Source organism: Typopeltis vanoorti, chromosome 13, assembly GCF_054136105.1.
Source record: "Typopeltis vanoorti isolate ZY-2024b chromosome 13, IOZ_Tvanoo_1.0, whole genome shotgun sequence".
Classification (NCBI taxonomy): domain Eukaryota; kingdom Metazoa; phylum Arthropoda; class Arachnida; order Uropygi; family Thelyphonidae; genus Typopeltis; species Typopeltis vanoorti.
Window position 1 is genome coordinate 72530638 of NC_143561.1, and position 22155 is coordinate 72552792.

Here is a 22155-nt window from a genome sequence, read left to right on the forward strand (position 1 = left end):
TTAACTCATGTGCGCTCTAGTCAACATTCTACAGTATATGTTAAATGCATTCAGGGTGTATTTACAGTATATTAAGGAATCTATGCCAAGATTCTGAACATATAATTTACACCCATGTCACTCGATCTTTCAAGGCAGACGGCTGTCCAACATTAAAATTTCACATGACCATGAATATCAGGTGGCAGGAGTTCAAATATGCTAAAGATAAACAAACAACCGTTTATGTTGGCCAGAAAAATAAAACACTTGAAAAAGTTTTATGACATTTAGAAGCGCTTACGATATAACACTTAGATGAAAGTAGAAAATAATTTTAAAGTTCTTTATGAAAAATAAATTCGATTCATTTGATCAAATCCCAACTAAACTGAAGAAGAAAAGTATTAATTTTATAGTTTGTCGTTCATTGTTCATGATCTGAGTTTACCCTCATAACTGCTGCGTGTAACTCTTTTAAAGTATATAAATGATAATCTTTATATCTGAGTCTTATCACACTTTCTCGCATCGTTAAACAGTAGAAAAATATTTAATATGGCCAGACCTGAGTAGGATCTAAACTCTGTTTTTACCGTATAATAAAAATATATAGACTACACATTACATTTTCAAGTGCTTCATCCAAAGAATTATCACATGATAGTTCGATAAGGTAAACATATCAATGGCGTGACTGTCAAGCTCCATGAAGCTCTTGGACATCATTAAGTGTGTTGATTGATGCAGAGAAGCCAAGACGCCAAACAGAAACAAAGCGTAATTATCTTGTCATAAACGCTCAGATTACTACCCAACTGTTCTCTCTGGAAAACTTGTTCAAATTCACATGTTATAATTCTAACGAAAATTCTAATGAGGAACAAAAGAAGTGTTCCCCATTTTCCTGGGAACACAATTTATGTCTAATATAAGACCACATAACTAGCTAATTAAAGCACTATAACAACTGCTAATTCATTAATTAGATAACGTCAGCAACTGTTACTATATTGGAAGCATGCCTTGGGAAGGGGAACAATACTAAATCTATTTTACAATGTGAAAGTTCCCTGGAAATGATATATAGAAATAAATGAGAGGTAGACGCAAGGTAAGCATTTACACGACACACTTTCCAGATCTATTACGTGCAAATTTAGAACTGTGACAAATTCTAGATCAAGGCAAATCACAAAGCACGCAGAGAACACACACACACACGCAAAAAGCAACCCAGATACAACCCACGTGGCTTAAAGCCAATCATGTCCTCTTACCTTTTAGAATGCAGGAAACGGAAGAGTGGACTAGCAGACATGGTAGTGTCTAAGCGATGCACAGTTTTCTGCCAGAGCACTAGTAGGACTTGTTAATATATAAACTAGCTGGTGAGCCATCCCACTTGGACTCGCCCATTTGCGAGGAAGGTACAAAGTCTGTGCAAGCCACGTGCTTCGAACAACTAATGTTTTCATTTCTCTCTTGACGTAATCAACGATTAGACATTCAAGAAACAGTCCACCTTGTAGAGGTCACTTAGCCCAAGGTATGCGCCGACTCCCCGAAGCGAATACATTAGAATTGGTAACAACCCAAGTGATATCTACATCTGATGAAAAGTTGAGAAACTGCTTTCAGCCATTTGGGACAACTACTGGGACCATGAAGTGCGCATTCATACAGGACCATATGCATATGCATAATGCATAAATAGTGTAATAATTCATCACACGTGATTTATTTATATTCCCCCCCCTCATCTAGAAATGTTTGCTATTAGTCTTTGCGACCGCCATTTTTAAAAGAAGGATGGTATTTTTAATTACCAACAATGAATAAATATCTTGCTTATTTTAATTTCTTTATATTTGATGGAAAGCACACTGCCAGTTCCAAACAGACATTACACTATCTCTTCCTATTTGTTATATTGTTAAGCCAAATGGAAAGAGATATAACTCTACTTAACAGAGCTTCTGAGTGTTTAATGGCCATGTTATATATAACGATATTGGCGATATTTTTCACGGTTAATATTTCTCAGAAAAACAAGCTTGTCATTATTTTTTTTACCAAAATCACAAAACACTGCAAACGATTAAAACAGTATTAATATTTTAGGGAAGAAATGCTCTTTTTTTTCTGTTCAAGCATATTGCCATAAATCATGTTTTAGTCAAAACGTTGGGAATTGATAGAATTTGTAGAATCACGCTGAAAGCGGAAGAAGAAATGAATAGCTACTACGACTTGCAACGTTCAATTTTGAATTACAGCTCTGAACAAGATGGATGGTGAGCATCTAGCAATATTCAGCATAAGTAGATTTAAAAAAAATGAGAAATTTAAGATATAATTCAGGTATATGTGTTTATTTATTAGAGAGTAGTTTGTCTGTAATTAGGGACAGAACAACTAAGATTAAGAGACAGTGTATTATATCTGTTAACTGTGCGTGTTTTTTCAGCCGGGATGGGTGGGTTGGTTGCTTTGGGAGATGAAAAATCCTTTGCTTCCATATGAGATCGGATAACTCACTTTCAGTTCAAAAGTCCTTACAAAGGTTATTCGAGACAGGATTCGAAATTATTGCCAAACGAAGGACATCGTTGTTACCAATTGAACTACGGAGGCTTCTCGTTCTTAAAATCGTGTAATTTGGTAATGAGACTCAGTCATGAAATAAATAATAAAATATTCGTTAAATAAAATGAATATTTTATTTACGTGACGATAAAAATTAAGACTGCTCAAGATGCTAGTTGGAAAGGTGTTTTCAAACGATAAAGTAACGAGGGATTAAAAACTCCACATATGGCAAACATAATGGAAGAAGAAAACATATTAAATGAAACAGTTCAAGTTAAGAATTGGGATTAAGAAGAATCGAAAAAGAAAGATGATCAAGAAAATGATTGATGGATAGAGTAACAGCAACTGTGAAGAAATGGAATTGAGAAGGGACATAAATGAAAAAAAAAGGGGGTGGGGTAATGGAAAACTTGAGGAGAATATATGAAGAAATAGTATTTGGAAGTAAGCTACCTTCTCCCTTTCCTATTGGAAAAGCTCGAAGAAAAAGAGAAGAGAAGAAAATGGTTAAATAACTAAAAAAATAACACTTTAGAAATTCGTTTTTTAAAAAAGTCGTGTGTATATATATATATATATATATATATATATATATATATATATATAGCTTCTTGAGTCTACTTTCATCTTCATACTTCAAAGCAGGAAAACCCGGAGAAAACGTGCAGTTAATATATGTAAACTGGCCTCGTAGTTTTAATTACTTCGGCTTTAATTCCAACCAAACCAATCGTCTACTTGCAAATCTCCTCGTAAATGTGCGCATGTATTCATTTAGCAATGAAGCTGGGGGAGGCTGAAAGTCTGAGAGAAAGCGCTTAATTAAGAGACACGAATTCAACAGTAACAGAAACAATATATTTCATAGATTAAAATTTGGGGGGAATATATGCCCATAAAAGGCTAAATCAGGTATAGTTATACATATACCTGATAAAGCTATGTAAGGTTTCCATAATAAGGTTTTCTTTTCTTTTTTTCTTTTTTTCCTCTTGATGTCCTTCATGGGTTTGATGGACATTGGTAAGGAAGGGAGAAGGACGGGAAAGCCAGTTCTCTTACATTCGAGGCAGCACAGCACAGCACAGCAGGCCACCAATTAGAATACGAGAAGCAATAGGAGGCTTCTGGATCACATGGTCAATAATCGCACCTTTATCGGGTAAGTCAGTAGGGTGCTTTAAGCAAAGGAATATGAGAAGTGTGACAGAAGTCGCATTTGGAAGGAACTGCCTCTTCCTTTTGTAAATTGTATATTCATAAATAAATTTTAAAAAATCACTTTTCATTTCATGTTCTCCTTAACTCTAAACATTTAATTAGAAAAAAAAAAGCATGACCAGTAAAACTAAATGCGATTAAATCTGGTGTGGTAAAAAATAAATAAATAAATGAACCTTCAAATATATTTCAGCTCATTCATTACCAATAAAGCACTTTTGTTTTTGATCTTCACATCCCCACTGGCTCTTCCTTACTGAATCTCTGCTGTCAGGGTTTCTTATCGCTCACTCAGCTTCTATTTCCATGAACTCCCTCCATGATTCTTTCCAAGTTGGTATCAGTGCCTACGTGTGCGCAGATGCTTAAGTTGCATTCGGTTCCTCCTCGAAATTCTTTCATTTTTAAGCATTTCCTTGCTTATTTGCTTTCCTTAACTAAACAAACATTTTATTTATTTATTCAAATGTCGAACTTCTGATATTCAATTTCTACAGCAATGCAGTTTTTTGCTCTCTTTCCAATCAACAAGCTGCAGGTTTGAATCTCGCCTTGGGCATGGATGTTTTTGAATGCGTTTAGGCTCGAGACGAATTTCATCACCGGGCGGGAGACCACCGTTTGAAGTGGCTTGAAAAAAAGCTTCAAATTTGGTCTCTAGAGCAGGTTTCCCGATTACGTGACATATAAAATAAAATAAATACAAAATTGAAAAAGTGTCCCTCCCATATGTACCAGATTTACAACTTTTTATGGAATTCGCATAAAAAGAAAAATTTACAGATATAACATACTCGTACTTTCCTCATAACCTCAGTTTCTTGGCGGAATCTAAACAACCAACCAATTACCCATCAATCTCACCAAACCCTTTAGAAAATAATGCAGAAATCTAATTAATAGCGAACTTGAACGAAACGAATAGAAAAAAAATTAATTTATTCAGAGTAAATTTGCCGCCTAATTTAGCGTGATATCCGTGGAAAAGCAAGTAATGTTAAGAAATCCACTCTCTCTCTCTCTCTCTCTCTCTTTATATATATATATATAAAGATAAGCCGAAATTTGAAACGTTTTTATGTCACGTTTTTTTTTTTGTCTCTTCATTGTTTTGAGCCGTTAAGCTGATAAGCCGAAATTTGAAACGTTTCACGTCCAACAATGTGTTTGCCTTCATGAGACAATTTGTTGGACGTTTCAAAACAATGGAGAACCGGCTTACCAGCTAGGAACTCGGAGGGGGGGGAGTACCTTAGGCGCATGGGGAGCAGAGCCACCCTAGTATATATATATATATATATATATATATATATATATATATATATATATATATATATATATATATATATAATAAAATTTGTTATTCGAAATACGATCTACTGGCACCATTACGGGCTTTAGCATAGCCGTACAGTTTTCGGAGCACTGCAGAAAATGCTGCTTGGTTTCGATTGTCTTTAATTCATCGGTTACAGCTTTTTTGAATCGCTGAGACATCTACAAATTAGTATCCTTTCAGCTTCGTTTTCAACAGACAGAGGGATGATAAAGGGTGGGGATACTTTTATTTGTCAAAAAAAAATGACGCACATTTGCAGTTTTGTGAGCCAGCTCGTTATCGTGCAACAGGAAGAAATCTTGCGACCGGAAAGAGGCGGGACGAACACGTTGAATGCGTTTCAAGACACGATTCATAACTTCTTTATAAAACTCCATTTCTGCCTCATCTTCTATCGACTCCTTTCCGTCACGAAATCGCGAATACCACCTGAAGACGTTAGATCGGTTCAGAGCATTGTTTCATACTTTTCATGATTTCGTGTTTCACTTTTCATATCCATGCCGTAAAAAACAAAGTACTTTACACTGTACATCATAACTCGCACACTAAATTAACCTCACTCTCTATGGATGTAGGCATTAGTTGCTCTTACTTAGCTAGTCTGCCGATAGATCGCTTCAGTACTGTACGAACAACAAAATGGACAGCACTCTGCGCGCGCGTGCACTGGTATATCCACCTTACCTTTGCTAGAAACTAGGTCATGGATCAACCCAACTTGGAAACATTAAAAAAAAAAAAAAAAAAGTGGAAACAGAAAATTTTTTTTTCATGTTTGTATTAGAAGTGAAGGAAGGGAAGGGGAGAATAATTTTCAAAATGTATGTAAACTTTTCAATTTCTATCTCGCATTTAATGTATGCTGCTCTCGGGTCAACTAATTACCACCTCTTCCTGAACTACAACTACATTCCCCCCCCCCCAACCATTAATCACACTTTTGCTGACCATCTACTCTGAATCCTCATTACATATTTCCATGTCCGTTGATCAACTGAGTAGGTATCTCTAATTACCTCTAAGTAGGTTCCTCTCGCTATTATGCCCTATTTAAACACACACACCCCACCCACTCCCCCACACACAGGTGTCGCGTAATAATAATAAACAGTAACCTTCGTGTATTATCAACACGGCGCGAGCGCACACATACAGGAGGCGAGAAGCACAGGACGCTACGGGTTACTAATAGCTAAAACTATTCCATACATCTATGTTGCCATAAGTCTGTATTTCAGTGAACGTTAAATTCGAATTTAAAAAATAAATAAATTTCCACTCGTGAAACATCTGGGGGAACAGAACTTCGAAAGTGTTTTGTCACGAACTCAAAACATTGCATTCACTTATGATATTATCATCAATTTTAGATGAACACCAGATGTTATTGTAGTCGATTACAATAAAGATTTCATGCCTAATCTCCGATTAACAACTTTTTCCCCAAATTGCTCTATTATTTATCAGGTCTCTGATTTGATTAGCTCTTACATTTTGATATTCCAAAAAAAAATAACTACATCGATATTTATGTCTTCTTTTTTGTATTATTATTATTACTTCGATATATTTCATTAACTAGTTATTACAAAACCAGAAAATATGTGTGCCCATTGAACTTTGTATTAACGTGATTAACGAGATATGGATTCTCGTTAATCCATATCTCGTTAATTCTTTAAGGAATTTAATTCTTTGCTACCAAATTGTTACCAAAATAAGTGTTAACTGTTAAACGTGGGCTTGAAGCCAACACTAATGATAGTGTTGGCAAGGCGCCAAAAAAATTCTATTTAAAGCATTCGAAGTTCTCATTGTGAATTAATCTAACTTGAATTGTGGGCCTTTGTGTAAAACTGCTAATAAACATAATTAAAACAAATGAATGTAATTACGTACTTGGTCAGTCGCACTGGTAATACATACAAACCACAGCAATCTATCTCACCTGCTTAAATTGAACTGCACCCGTTTGAATCCAGCCATTGGATAAAAGCGAGCCAAGGACAAAAAAACAAAAACAAAACACAATGAGCAAGAAGAGAACGTCCTACAAACCCTTAAGGATATATATACGTGTATATATATATAGACGGCCATCCATTCATATCTAGGATGAGTTAGTGCCATTGGCCCTAGAAATACACATGACCTACCGCTTTCACTCACCACAAAACATCCAGGGCCTCTTGGCTTATCTCAAATAACAAAGTATAGTTTCTTTACTGGCGAACGACCGTTTCAGCATCACGTGCTAAATTTATTTGGTAAACCTTGAACAAAGAAATAATAGAATTAAAACAGCTCTTCTAGTGCAATGGTAAGTGCATGCTTATTAAGATAAGTGACGATTTGTGTGAAATCTACCCTGCAATGAACTGGTAGAAATATCTCAAATAAGGATGTCGTAGCTTCTGGGTGGACTTCGCACATTTCGTATTTCTTAATAAGACTGGTCAATCTTATCCAGTTAAGTGCTGTTTAAAAGAAATTTGCTTAAAAATAGCGATTTGCAATCAGGAATTATTATTATTATGCTCGGGTATTTTTTTTTTTTTATCAAGGAATAAGCTATAGACTATTAGGAAATTCTTGAAAAAGACTGCAACATTTCACATTAATATGATATTTAATATGCTACGAAGAGTTCGGTGTTTATGTTTGCTCCTGTTTATTTGTTTATATAGGAGTAAACATAAACACCGATCTCCCAGTAGCATATTAAATACCATATTAATGTGAAATGTTGCAGTCTTTTCCAAGAATTTCCTAATAGTCTATAGCTTATTTCTTGATAAAAAAAATAAAAATAAATAAAATAAAAATACCCGAGCATAATAATACTTCCTGATTGCAAATCGCAAATTTTAATTAGGGCCAAATTAGAACGGAACGCTGTGGACCAATCTTCAACAGCTTGTAAGATATTAATAATTTCATGCGGTAATTAAAGTGATGGGTCGATACACTAATTAATCCACACGTGATAAGAATGTCTCTTGACTTCTACTTATATGAAAAGAAAGAAAGACTGAAGCAAAAATTTAATTAGGTGCTAAATATTAAAAGGGAAAAAAACATTATTTTTATTTTATTTATTTATTTATTTATTTTGTGAATTCCACCAATGAAAGGTTATAAACTTGTAGTGCATTAGATGGGTGGCTAAGAGTTAGGTAAGTTGGAAATCATCAAACTAGAGATCAAACATGGAACTTTCTTAGACCACATCCGACCTCTGATAATCAAGGTGGTAGTCTGACACCGGACAATGGAATTCGTTTAACACCTAAAGAGACAGAGCGTCCCAAATGTTAAAGAAACTTTGGACATTTTTAGGATGATGATTTGGGGTGTGTCGTTATCTGGTAGGTTTGCATATTTTGAAGAAAAAAAAGTTTCCTGAATAAATAATTCCATCACTTCTGCACCAAATCGAATAATTTATTTTGTTACAAAAGAAAAGATAAGAGAAAACCGTGAAAGTTCCTTAAAACCATACAGGAGTCTAACCAAGGTCTTTCAGATCAACGCGTGTCCTAACTTACTGGACACTACACGGAGGCGCTGTTTGGGAAAATTTGATGTTTGCGTATTTTTTTGTTTGAACATGTTGAAGGATTGCTATTATTGAAGGATTGCCACTGTAAATACATAAATATAATATTTTCTGTACTGTCTTTTAAAATAAAATGATTTGTGTAAAAACAATGCAGCTAACCCATAACCATCTGTTAGCACATAATCTAGCCAACATAATAATGAATAATAAACGTAAGTATAGGAAGGAGGCACCATAAAGTAAGAGAGAGAGAGAGAGAATGAATAAGTGTGTGTGTGTGTGTGTGTGTGTGTGTGTGTGTGTGTGTGTGTGTGTGTGTGTGTGTGAGAGAGAGAGAGAGAGAGAGAGAGAGAGTTATGAGATTTCGTCAGTTTAAAGATGTGGATTTTTTTGTATTTTTATATTTTGTTATTTTTGTTATGATGTATAGTTCAATTTTGGATCGGTAATCGGTTTTCTTATGTAAAGCACATTTTTATCAGATAGCAACGAATTCAATGAAATCACTTTCCTTAAAATTAAATTTAACTAATTTAAATAAATGTATGTAAATATGTAAATTAATGAATTTTTAAGTGATTTTTTGGATAATTAATCCAGAAATACCGCTATATATATAAGCGTCTCTTTATTCGCACTGTTGTTCTTTATTATAAAACATAATAACTACACACACACACACACACACACACACACACACACACACACACACACACACACACACACACACACACACACACACACACACACACACACACACAGTCCACTGAATTAGAAACTTTTATTTTACGTATGGACATGCGACTGCCAATAACGATCTTCTTCAACTCCCTGCGCATAGTTCAGTGGGTTAGGACCAGCTTTCATTAAATGCTTCGATCATTTGCTGCACAAATTGTTCCTGACATTCCTGAAGGATCACAATTACGCCTTTTGGACAAGAAATGCTAGTTATTTTTCCACTGATTAAACACCCGGAATATCTCACCTTTTGAGAAACCTGTCCACCCTGCTGTTTTCAAACACCCACAATAAGTCCTTTATCGAACTCCGAAAGATCCTTTGTTTTTCCCCATTGTGATCAACTATTGACGATTACTGACCAGAAGCATTCTTAAATAGTTTTAAGAGTGAAACTGAATAATAACGATGCTTACGTATATTTGCATAAAAGGTTTCTAATTCAGTGAAAAATTCAGTGAAAAACTCCTGAAAAGTTCCATGTTTATCGCAACAAATTTACCTTCAGCAGCCAAGTTCATATCAACTAGAAAAGTCGTTATACATTTTATAAATGTAGAGTTCCGAAAAGCGTGTAATCAATAACGTAATTATATTTTCTTCGTAGTCGAACATATTATGCAAGTAATAATCCATGCTTACACATTAAGATAAAAAGTCTATATAGTAGTAGTACTTTACAACATTAAAAATAACAGCTTGACACTAAAAGGTGCCTCATCACAGGAAAATATCAGAACCTGTTTCAATACAAATATAAATTCGCACGAAGAAATTTTCTATTCCGCTTCTTGGACTACAAATTTCATTATATCAACCAATAAATAAAGAAAGTAACTGGGAAATGGGGATCTGTTTGTTGTAATTTATGCCTTTGTAAATAAGAAAATGTTTATAAAATTAAAAAAATCGACATTGGGATGAAGAGGATCTTTTCTTAAAAATTTTACTGCTCTCCCACTGGGCTTTAAATCTGTGCATTCTGCGCTACTTTAATTGCATCCGTTTACAGAGGAATATAACTTGGATACATCATCATAGCAACATTATTAATATTTTTATATGAATGGTTGGTAACTATAGCACATTTAATACCATGAGTGAGCTAAGGGGTAAGAATCCAGAAACTCAGTACTGGAGATCGAACGTGGAGATTTTTCAAGCCACTTCGATTAAGCATGGCAGTAGTTGCACATCGGGCAATGAAATTCATCTCTCACCTAAAGACTTTCAAGCATACACGTGAACAGCGGAATTATAATTTACAGCTCATTGGTCGGAGAGCGAAAACGCAAACTGCTCGGCCATCCAGACCCCGCAATAAATGCAATATAAACCTTAACTTACTTAGAAGGGCTCTTTTTCTCTGAGCAGCCTTAAGTTCATCACCGGAATATCAGTAGATATAAATGGAAAACTAAAACAGACTTTCCTAAAACGATGTCAGATCGACATCTAAAGGGATTTTGGAAAACGAACTTAAGAAATATTTGTTGCTATTCAACTTGGAGTGTGTAATGTTATTCTGTTTATTATTTGAACTACATTTTACATAAATGATTGTTTCTATTCATAAGAATGATTTTGCATTCCTTATGTTCATGAATTCTTTCCCTTTTTCCCCAAACCAAATATTTTTAAGAATCTTCAAATTCTTTAAGAATCTCAAATATCTTTAAGAATCTTAAAGCTAAGACTCTATTATCAATGTGACATCGACTTCGTCCTCTATTTTAATTCCTCAAGGGTCCTCTTGACCCAAGTTCTGTAAACTTCGTCTTACTAGTTATCACTAGGATGATAGCAGCAAAGGAGATCAAAGTATGTCAACGCCAAAGTCTGAAAGGCTTGAAATAACTTGGGATACAATGAACCAACTTTCTGTAGTTATTCCGTTCGATCTCTAATAATAACAGTTGAACTTACTGACTACTTAAATAAATTACTGTGCAAAGGATTCCTCTTGAAAGACCTGAACATGCTGCAAATGACTCACAAGGAAATTAAATACATAACCCGCAGAACACAGAGAAGATTTAAATTGTTTTCAACTATGCATTGAACAGAAATATGATAGACAGATCGTCGGTTAGTGGCTGGCTATCCGGTCGGAATATTTCTTTTATTCAACCAGTGGCAGATCCAGAAGAAGAAGAAGAAGACAAGAAAGTTCACTTGAAACCTCTCCCCTGTCCACCAAGAAATCAGAGAAAAACAACAAAATCTATATTTTTGAAATTAGAGTGCAAATCAAAAAATTCAAATAAATACTATGAGTAAAAAAAAAAAAAAAAGTAAAAAAGAAAGGTAAAAAAAAAATCCAAGAAATATATTTCGCTCAATATTCTCCCCCCCCCCTCAAAAAATAATAATCGGATTTGCTACTTGTGAACAGCTCTTCTTATTGAAAACCAAATTTTAATATCAAATATTTCCGATAGGGAAAGATAAAAGGTTGTGTTTTCGATTTTCCGAATGAAAAGTATTTCATTTTAATATTTTGTTTTAATATAATAATTGTAGAATAACTGGAAAATGTGCGAAGCGATGGAGAAGATTAAATCAGGAAAAGAAGAATAGTCATAGGTTTATAAATCACGAGCAGTCTAGAAAGATTGCTGAGGCGCAATAATCAATCAAATGCAATGTCAATATTTATCCCATGTTAAAGAGCAACTTATGTTACCATAGTAACCGAGTTCATTTTGTTAGTATCGTGTATCCATTTAGTAAATTCCCACCAAAAAACAAGTAAATACGTGGTGTTAAGAGAGAGGGAAGATTACCGTTGATCTTGTAAGCAACTTTTTTTTTTGCTTATGTTTATGTTTTATGGTTATTCAATAATTAATTAATTCCTCTGCAAACACTTAAGTAAATATACCTCTACAATTTACCCCTATTCACTCAGTCAGTAGATGAAAGTATGTTTTCTTCGACAGATATCCAATAATCTGACAACTAACAATATTTTAACAGTATGTGCTTATATGTCCTTCGACCTCTCCTGTATTAGATCAATAATAATAATAATAAACAATTTTAAAAAATTCTCAAACAAGATGCTTGGGAAACGTTAGGTCTAACTCATCTGTCACATCGATAATTACGATTTTCTCGCAAACTTCAGTTAAAATGTGTTTTACAATACTCACTGCGTCCTTGGGAAATCACTTTCTTTAACAGTGCTGAGTATTTATTAATTTATTAATAAAGTAATTTATCTACAAACTAACCGAAGAACATTCTTCACAGTTCAAAAAAAGAAGAAAAAAAAGAAAGAAAAAAAGTCACATTCATTAGCTTCCATAATGACTTCTCTCTAGCTTCCGGGTGGTACCACATTCTACACCTGTAATTTAATATTTTCTTAAAATAACGCAAATGCACTTGATATAAACTAATATACCATGAAAATTTACAAATGTAAATGTAAAAATTCACTAACTTATCATCCATATGCAATCAAACGATGTACTTTTAGGTAGTATCAAAAATACTTACAGATTATTCACCGTTTTTTCGCTATAATATTCAGGATTAACACAAATATATCCGAACAGTTTCAAACATTCATTTTAAAAATCTAAATGACACAAAATGAAGCTTATGTCCCTGGAAGGAGGGCCTTAGTTTAGTTTAGCTGGCCATTGCAACTAAGGCTATGAGAGCAGTGAATTTAACGGATGAAAAGAAAAATCGAGTTTCCGTACGGGGAAAAAAAAAAAAAGTGTCCCTCCACTCAAATGAGACTAGATAACTCACCTTATAAACGCGTAGACAGAATTCGAAACCAGGTTTTCTTCTTCACCGAAGGAGAAATATCGTATTATCCTAGCGATTAAGTTACAAAGGAGTTCGGAGAGCTTCAAAAAAATAACTAATGTGCTAGTAGAGTTTACGAATTTCTTTGTTTACTTTATTTACTCTTTTCCTGCAGAATGACCGAACTTTTCTTTTGTAGCTGTTGTTTGACATATATGTTTCATATACATGTGAAATATAATTCGAGTGTGAAAGAAAATATTACAATTTCTTGTAATCTGGCTGCCTGTACACAACAACAATTCAGACGTATAGTACTGTAGAAACAGCCGATGGTTTTCGGTAATCCTTGGAAACTACAGTACATATGATGAAATCGACAATATAAAAATTCTGAAAAACTATAAACAAACTGTTGCAGAACGTTACGTCAAATAACAAAAGGTTACGTTAGAATTTTACCACGTTATGGACAAAACAGACCATCTTCGTACAGATGAAAGTTATTTGAGCCTACTGTTTTTAGTGACCAGAAGAAAGAAAACAGCAGACAGAAATAGATTCAGCTTGAAACCTTTTGTTTTGCTACCCTAGCAAAACAAAAGGTTTTGCTAGGAAATTTTAGGCATTCCATAATAATATTTTACTCACTTTTCCTGAACAAGTTCCTGGAGTGAAGTTGTCTGTTGGCACTGTGGGTGGGAATATGCAGATGAGTAAGGATACACGTTGATCTTTTCTCGTTCACCCCCTTCTCATCTGCACATCCCTACTCATGGAACCAACGGACAACTTTAGCCTTGTTTAGGAACAAGTAAAATATTATTATAGAATGCATTGCATTTCACCAGAATACCAGTTTTCGAAGTTCCTTCTAAAGGTGTAAATTTTATTTCTGTCATGTTGTTGAAGTTTTCCCGAAACTCAGTGAGCCTTTTCACCGTTACTAGAAATATTTACGAATGCCTCTAGTTTGAACTTGGCAAGTATAGTCCGCTATTTTTTTTAATTTAAAAATGCGACGATGCTCTATCGAATCTACTTTTCTTTATAATGTCAGCTTTCTTTTAGAAAATAAAATGTCACAGGCTGGAGGAGGAGGACGTTGAAATAACAATGGTCCTGCTGTTCATGAACAAGCATTCTTACACAAGTAAAAGCAAAGTTAGCGAAAGCATTGACTTGGTGGAAAGAACCGATCTTCAGTGCGCAGTTGCTCATTTTTTACACTGCACATCTTTTCGTAGATGCTGCAGACATATGAGAGAGATGTTGGTTCATAGACTAATCTTTTAAAACGAGATCTTAATGCATTCCATCAATATCGAAAAAAAAAATAAATAAAATAAAAACTTTAAGGATCTTAACCTCTTTGGCCTATATGACAACCTAGGAGATTTTCTTCTACCTACATCTAACAGAGAAACTTTGTATTAAATGAAACTTTGTGCATTGTAGACAGATGGATGGGGAACACGTTAGTTATTTAGAAAGAAGAAGAAGAAAGAAAGAAAAATGACCTAACAATCCAATAGCGAATTATTTTAGAACCAAGACAGTTATTGCAAAATTGAAATTCAAATTACAATGACTGCTTTTTTGGAAGTTGCCCAAGACAGATCATTCCCCCTACCCCTCAAACATGCACAAGGCATCAAACACGTGACCTTGTTTTTTTAGGTCATTTCAATAAGTGTATTCATTGAAAGCGTTTTAAGTGGGTACATTATATTTTATATTTTGCAGCGAAAGGTTAGCTTGTAAATGTTCAATGTTAGGTCATTAAACATTAAATCATCCAATATTTTATTTTATTTTATTTTTAAATCCTTCAGTATGAGTACCACTAATAACTACTGAAATTCGAATTTGGCTAAACAAATGTTTGCTTTCATACACATGATTATCATGTACATGAAAACAAACATGAATTATCAGTTAATAGAATAAAAACTTAGCTTAAAAATAACATCTGTTGAGTAAATTCGCTGTAATGTTATGGTGTGAATGTTAGTTGATTTTTAATAATTTTAATATCCGAAAAGCAATTATAGGACCCAGAAAAGAGATTCATATAGTCTTAATACTGCGTTTAGATGATGATGGCAATTTTTTGTTTAATTATTTTACTTTTTATTTATTTATACCATCAGACGAGTCAATAAATCATACTGCATGCCAGCGGTGTAGCTAGAGCTTTTGTCGCCCGGGGCGGTCCCTGAGTTTGTCGCCCCTCTCAATACACACCAAAAATATTACAAAAAGTCAAAATGACGAATAGGGACTTGAAAAATAAACACTATGTTTATTTTTCAAGTAAAACTTTAATTTCAACATTCTAAAATGGTATTTTTTCTTGCTTTTCTGTTAGCAAAATCGTCGATGACATTTGCGAAGTCTATTTCGTAGTAATGTAGGTAATTCTTAATCATTTTTAATTTAGAAAAACTCCTCTCACAACTAGAAACACTTACAGCAGTTGTGAGGAAAATTCGCGGTAGTATTACAATATTTGGATATGAGTTCTCGAGACTGTATTTTTGAATTAACTGCAAAAGTTCCAAAGTGTCGCCCGGGGCAGATCACACTCCCCTAGCTACGCCTTTGCTGCATGCTCAGACCTGGGAAGACATTCTGAATTGTTATCAAGATCCCTAAAATAAACTAATATGATAAAATTGTCTGGAAACAGGAACCAAATACATAAAATAGCCGTTTCTGAGAAAGACTTCTGATTTCGCTGATTTTAGAAAGTGGGAATTTAGCGAAACAGATATTCCTTATACTCTCGGAATGAGGTTAGATCAAGTGTTGATATGAGCGACCCACATACAGATATTGAAAGAAAGATACTATTCAATCAGCTCTTCCTACTATAATTGCTAGAAGACTTTCCAGCCAAGATAAGTCAATTAATTCAACGAAGACTTAAGGGACTGTTATACATCAATGACCGCACTTATTAAAATATCAAAAATCGTCTGGAAGTCCGTCTTGGAAATCCAGAGGTCAAGTTTATCTATTAGCAGGGCAACCTTGAGATATAAATAAGACCTTTGTTTACTCATAATCAGTTGAAAGGTCTTACTTCTAGAAGCTACCGGCGTTATAATCCTTCATATAAATCCTCGATGAACAAAAAGTTTGACAGGCATTGCATTACAAAGTATAGGTATTTGCTCTAATGCAGTGTTTCTCAACGTGGGGCGTACGCCCCACAGGGGACAATTTGATTATTTTAGGGGGGCAATTAGAAAATGTACATGTACATATTTATACATATTTATATTATACTTTTTCAGAACTTGGCTGACTATTATGTTAGAGGGGGGGGGCATCAAAATCTTTGAGACGTTGAGGTGGAGCATGATCCAAGAAACGTTGAGAAACACTGCTCTAATGACTGTCAGCCTAACTATTTAATGCAACTGCTGCCATCTGGTGATTAATTTTGCTCACACAATAAACGAAGTTTTTTTTTTTTTTTTTTCAAATCAAAGGATAGCACAAGAAGATGAATATAAAATTGAAATGGTATGAAATGTATCAGTTCAGTAGTACATATGTATGATAAAATCCAGTGCAAAACATGAAAATATAACTTAAGTCTGAAAACAATATAAATTAAGTACGTTAAAAATAAATCAGCAGATATCATACATTCTTTTCCTTGAGACTTTTCTTTTATTTGCATTTCGCGATGTCTACTTGCAAATACAAAAAGTAAATATTTTTTCATTAAATTAATCTCTACCAGTTGGATCACATCAGTTATCACTCATCCCTCCCCAAAATAAAATAAAGGAAAGGAGAAACATGAGAGAACTTTGCATTACACTAATCAAAAGCATAAGTTACAAAACAAATTGTATGACTGAAAAAGAAACAAGACAGAACTGTGAAAACAGAATATAGTTTATTAGATTTTAAAAGTTAAGAATATGTAGTAACACAATGCAGGTTTCTGAGCCACATGTTGCCTGTCTGGCAGGCCTGACTGGAATTACGAGAGCCAGGTGCAAATCTTGTTAAGACAACTACTTTGTCGCCGGCTACTAGACTGATACACCCCACGGTTCTTTGTAAGTTATAGACATTCGGGTATTCAACCTTTCATGGATGGTTGCTACACAGACAGCGGATTCGAATCACACAGTAGCCTATTTGTGAAAGTCTTTATTTAGATAATTTTCATTGCCTGGTGTAACACTTCCACTTAAGAAAGGTTTGAGTTGCATGAAAGGGAAAAAAGAACGTATTAGTTTCAAAACAATTCAAGGGTTACTTGCTTATCTAATTCTGGGCCTACTCTTGTATATTAACTGTTAATACACAATATCAGTATATTATAGGTATTCGACCTTTCGTGGATAATTACCACAAATGGAATTACCAATAATAATAAAAAAAGTAAGGAAATTTGTTTCGTAATGCCATCCTTGTAGTGACATCATTATCGAAATTCAGTCTGGAGCTTTTTTTGGTTATGGATTGAACTGATTAAAATGTATACTGTAGACATATTTTATGTAATTTTTCCTACTGTTGCTATTAGAATGGTCCGAATGAAACAACTCAACGAATTCCAAGGGTTTACACATATATATATATATATATATATATTGACCCATACATGAACGGTCACAAGACATATAACATTACGGTGTCATGTGTGGGAAAGTGATTAAGGAAAAAATGTAACCTGTTAATGTTTCTTAAAGAGTAGGAGGTTGTACTCAGTGGTAAAAGCAGTATGGGGGCGATTGCTCTAAAGAATACAGGTGGATGAAGGAAGCTGATGAGAAGCCGCTGGCCAACACCCATACACTGTCCAGCTTCTACTCTAGTTCTTCTGTGGTTAAAAAAAATTGGAGGAATGGTAGCAGCCAATTCAGGGGAGCAATGACCGTATGATAAAGTAACTGAAGGGAGTTTGCGACGGAACGTCGTCTATTAATAGGATTGATCCTTCTGAATATCATCATCATCATCATCATCATCATCAAGAATTCTCGGAGAGAGGGATGTTCTTGGATGTTCCACCCGAAATGTGGGAACAGTACTCCAAAGTTAGACGGAACTGAGACTTATTGAGTGTTAGGAGTTGAACACCACGTTTTTCAGAGGCTAAGGAGGATATATAAGTAATACGTGTGTGCCAGGATAAGATGAATGTGACAGTCAATCCAAGAAGAGAAAGTTTATCTTGAAAGGAAACTGGAACATTATCAAAAATGAGAGATGAAGGGTAGGATTTTTCTTGCTGGTAATAAGATAGGCTTGAGTTTTTTTGGCATTGAAATTTACTAAGTCGTGTTCACTCCATTTCAGGATGTTGAGGATGTCAATATTCAAGTCACTGGAAGAATGAGGTATGAAGGGTATTGTCGTCGGCGAAGCTGTGAATATGATTTGAAATCAAAGAAAGGAGGTCATTGATGTAAAGGAGGAAGAGGGTAAATAAGAGCAGAACCCTGGAGGCACTCCAGCATTGATGGGGAAATCTGATAAGATTTCCCTATCGTTTTGCAATAACCAGTCCGTTTAGGGAGAAAAAAAACTTAGCAACCACTCTGAAAATTATTATATGCGATTAAATACACTTTTCATTAAACAGCCTTTTGTAACTGTTAATACGCCATACAGTATGAATTTTGTGAAAATAGCTTTATGGATGGTAGTACTTTTGTAAAAATCTGAAAAGTAAATAAAGTGCGCCATGCACTTTATGAAACTTCGACTCATTTTTTAAGCGTGTTGCAAAATGAGTAAGCATACCTATTAGATTAGTTTTGTTAGTCGGTCTCCGTCTACATCCAAGTTATGGCTACATGGATTTACTGAAATTCGGTATTTGGAAGCCTACAAATTTGTCCAAACATCCAGTTTTTGTTTCAAATGGACTATTTGCAAGGGGGGGGGACCAAATGCTTCGAAATTATATGTAGTTGTAACTCCATTCTGGCTGGAAGGAATAGATATTAATAATTTCGCACTACATAGAATTTAATCAACTTCAGTATTTAATATCTCGGTGTTTAGTATTTAAGTTAATTTTGATTTCAATCCGATTATTTGTAGTGGAAATATCAGGTAAAAGAAAAATACATACACACCTACATCTAGACTGCCTAAGCCAGAAATGGGCCGAAAGTTAATAAGTTATGGTTTTTGACATATTCTTGGGTTTATTATTACGTAGCACCTCCAAAGAGTCCAAGGACTCATCTTATTTGTCTATTTGTATTGTTTTAACCAATGTACTACCATCAGATAGATGGTATTTTCTATTTTCTCCCTCGTTTACAATAGATAAATTCAAAACATTTTGACCCTGGATCTTATTGAGACCATACCTAATTTACATACGAGGGTGGTCTGAAAAGTGCTCGGCCTCGACCATAGATGGCAACACTATTGGCAAGTTTTTTTTTTTTTTTACCTAAGTTGGTACATCTGTCATAAGCATCCATGTGAAATTGCAAGTCATTCTATCAAGTAGTCTGTTTTATACAGCTGTCTGAAGCAAAAGTGTTTTGTTGCTGTATCCCATGAAATGCATAAAATTGAGTATCGTGCAGTTATAAAATTCTTTGTAAAAGAAGGCTTAACGCCAAAAGAAATTCATTCGAAGTTCATAAAAGCTTATGGGCACTCTTCTCCTTCGTTTCCGATAATTAAGAAATGGGCTCTCAAGTTTAAACGTGGCCATACCAGCCTTGAAGATGATCCGCGTGAAGGATCATCTTCAAGTATTGTTTGTGTAGAACATGTAGGATATATTTTGCATGAAGAATTGCATATGAAAAAGCTTTGCGAAAGATGAATGTCGCGCTTGCTCACAGCAGATCAAAAACACACTCGCATGAAAATCTCTGAACAGTGCTTGGAGGGTTTTAACAAGAATAAAACTGCTTTTGTGCTTTGATTTTGATTTTTTACCATGGATGAGACTTGGATTCACCATTACACACCGAATCCAAACAGCAGCCAAAACAGTGAACAGAAGCCGGTTGTTCAGCGCCAAAGAAGACAAAGTCGGCTCGATCAGCAGAAAAGGTCATGGCATTGGTTTTGGGATGCTAAAGGCATTTTATTTATTAATTATCTTGAAAAGGGTAAAACAATAACCGGGGAATATTATTCCGATCTTTTAACCAGGCTAGGCGAAAAAATTCGCGAGAAAAGTCCCGGTTTGCAGAAGAAAAAAAAAAAAAAATCATCTTTGATCAAGACAATGCACCTGCCCACAAAGGTGTTTTGGCAATGGGTTGGAACATTCACCCTATTCCCCAGATTTGGCCCCTCTGACTTCTATCTCTTCCCAAAACTAAAACTTTTCCTTGCTGGTCAGCGTTTTTCTTCGAATCAAGAGGTGATTGCAGCTGTAGAGAGGTATTTTGCAGATCTTACTGAGAACCACTACAAGGACGGGATACATTTAACCCAGCGCTGGAGCATCGCCGGAATAAATGGATTAGTCTTAAGTGAGATTATGTTGAAAAATAAAAATAATTTTTAAATTATAAATTCGTTTTTTCATTGTTAGGCCGGGAACTTTTCAGACCACCCTCGTAGAATATACTGTTAGTGGAAGATAAATGGCATTGTGAGTAGACAGTAGGTTGTAGCGAGGATGGTGTCCTCCCGTCCTAAATGAGTGTTTAGAAGCTCATGTAATGGGGAAAAAAAAAGTAAAATAAATAAGTAAATAAAAATATACGAAACTCGTACAGAAGTGTGAAACTAATAAAGTTTTATCTTAGATTTATATGGTCTTTATGCTGGAAAACTGAATAATTTCAACATAACCATGGAAATATCAGAAGTTTGCATTCGTTTGTTTTTCTCATAGTAGCTTGATGTTAAACGGGGTGCATATTTGAATATATCCCGGTTCACTTCTCATAAAGTACACGAATGTAGATGTATGCAGATGTTGAGTTTGACTATCTACAGGATGCATAATATCCTTCAGATATCAGGACCAATTTCAGCTCAGTTATCACTTAGTTCTAGGACACTGTGACCTTTATAATGTTTCAGTATTATTAGCGCATTCTGCTGATAATACTGAAACATTACAATATTTCCTCATTAAGAATACCCAATATTTCCTCATTAAGACTGTATTTATCCTATATTCTTGGTTCACTTCAAATGTCAAACGCATAAATGAATGTTTATAAAGACTGCGATATGCTGTGCTCCTCTAGTATAAACACGTTTGCTCTTACATTAAGCTTTAAATGTGCTAGGAATTTAATACTGTGGTTGCTGATAATTAATGCCATCCTGGGATAAATAAGTTGATAGGGAACTTTGCTTAGTTAAGGAGATATAGACTCTGAAATCGTGTTTCAAAGGTGGATCAGTGGAATTTTCTAAGTCAAGTCAACTAATTTATAATATCACATGACATACATTTCGAGGTTACACGATCAGTTTAAAATACGTTAAAAATAGCAATTACATTAAACAACCCTCCCAATAAGATGTTTATCATATACATCAGAGTCTGTAGTTCCAAAGTGATGGTGTATGCATCAATGTTTTTTTTTCTTTTTTTAGCTGTAATGATGGCGAAAATTTAAAACAAGTCTCAATATGATATAACCAGAGTTGGTTATTAATCATTACCGAAACAGTTGATGCTATAACTGTTCAGACTGTGATAGTAAAGAATTAACCAACTGATGATTAGTCACTAATCCAGCCATGCAGCAGCGTAGTTATGGCCCAGAATCACATTGAAATAATCGATTTCCATCATTTCGTTTATGTTCAAAAATGCACTTTGAAGTTAGCATAGAGTGATTTTAGGTATAATTACACTATTAAAGCTATGGTAGTACGTTGCGTTTAAATTAAATATCTTCATAATTATCATAATTATTTAATTAACAGTAGGAAAAAGTAATTTAGTATGTGTAAACAAGCAGATGAATTC

General features: G+C 34.5%; 1 protein-coding gene across 4 annotated transcripts in view; it reads right to left on the reverse strand.

Moving 5' to 3' along the window:
* LOC150100282 (proton channel OtopLc-like) overlaps positions 1-22155 on the reverse strand; it is a 121969-nt gene that overhangs the window by 85912 nt on the left and 13902 nt on the right. Inside the window, exon 1 of one of the 4 annotated variants that reach the window (XM_090402749.1) lies at positions 1260-1386. The exons of 2 other annotated variants lie outside the window; for them this stretch is intronic. In XM_090402749.1, coding sequence (XP_090258875.1) covers positions 1260-1300 — 41 coding nt within the window. In that variant the 5' untranslated portion in view covers positions 1301-1386. Of the gene's footprint in view, positions 1-1259; positions 1387-22155 lie in introns of those variants that run through there. One more of the 4 variants, XM_090402748.1, reaches the window with a different exon arrangement.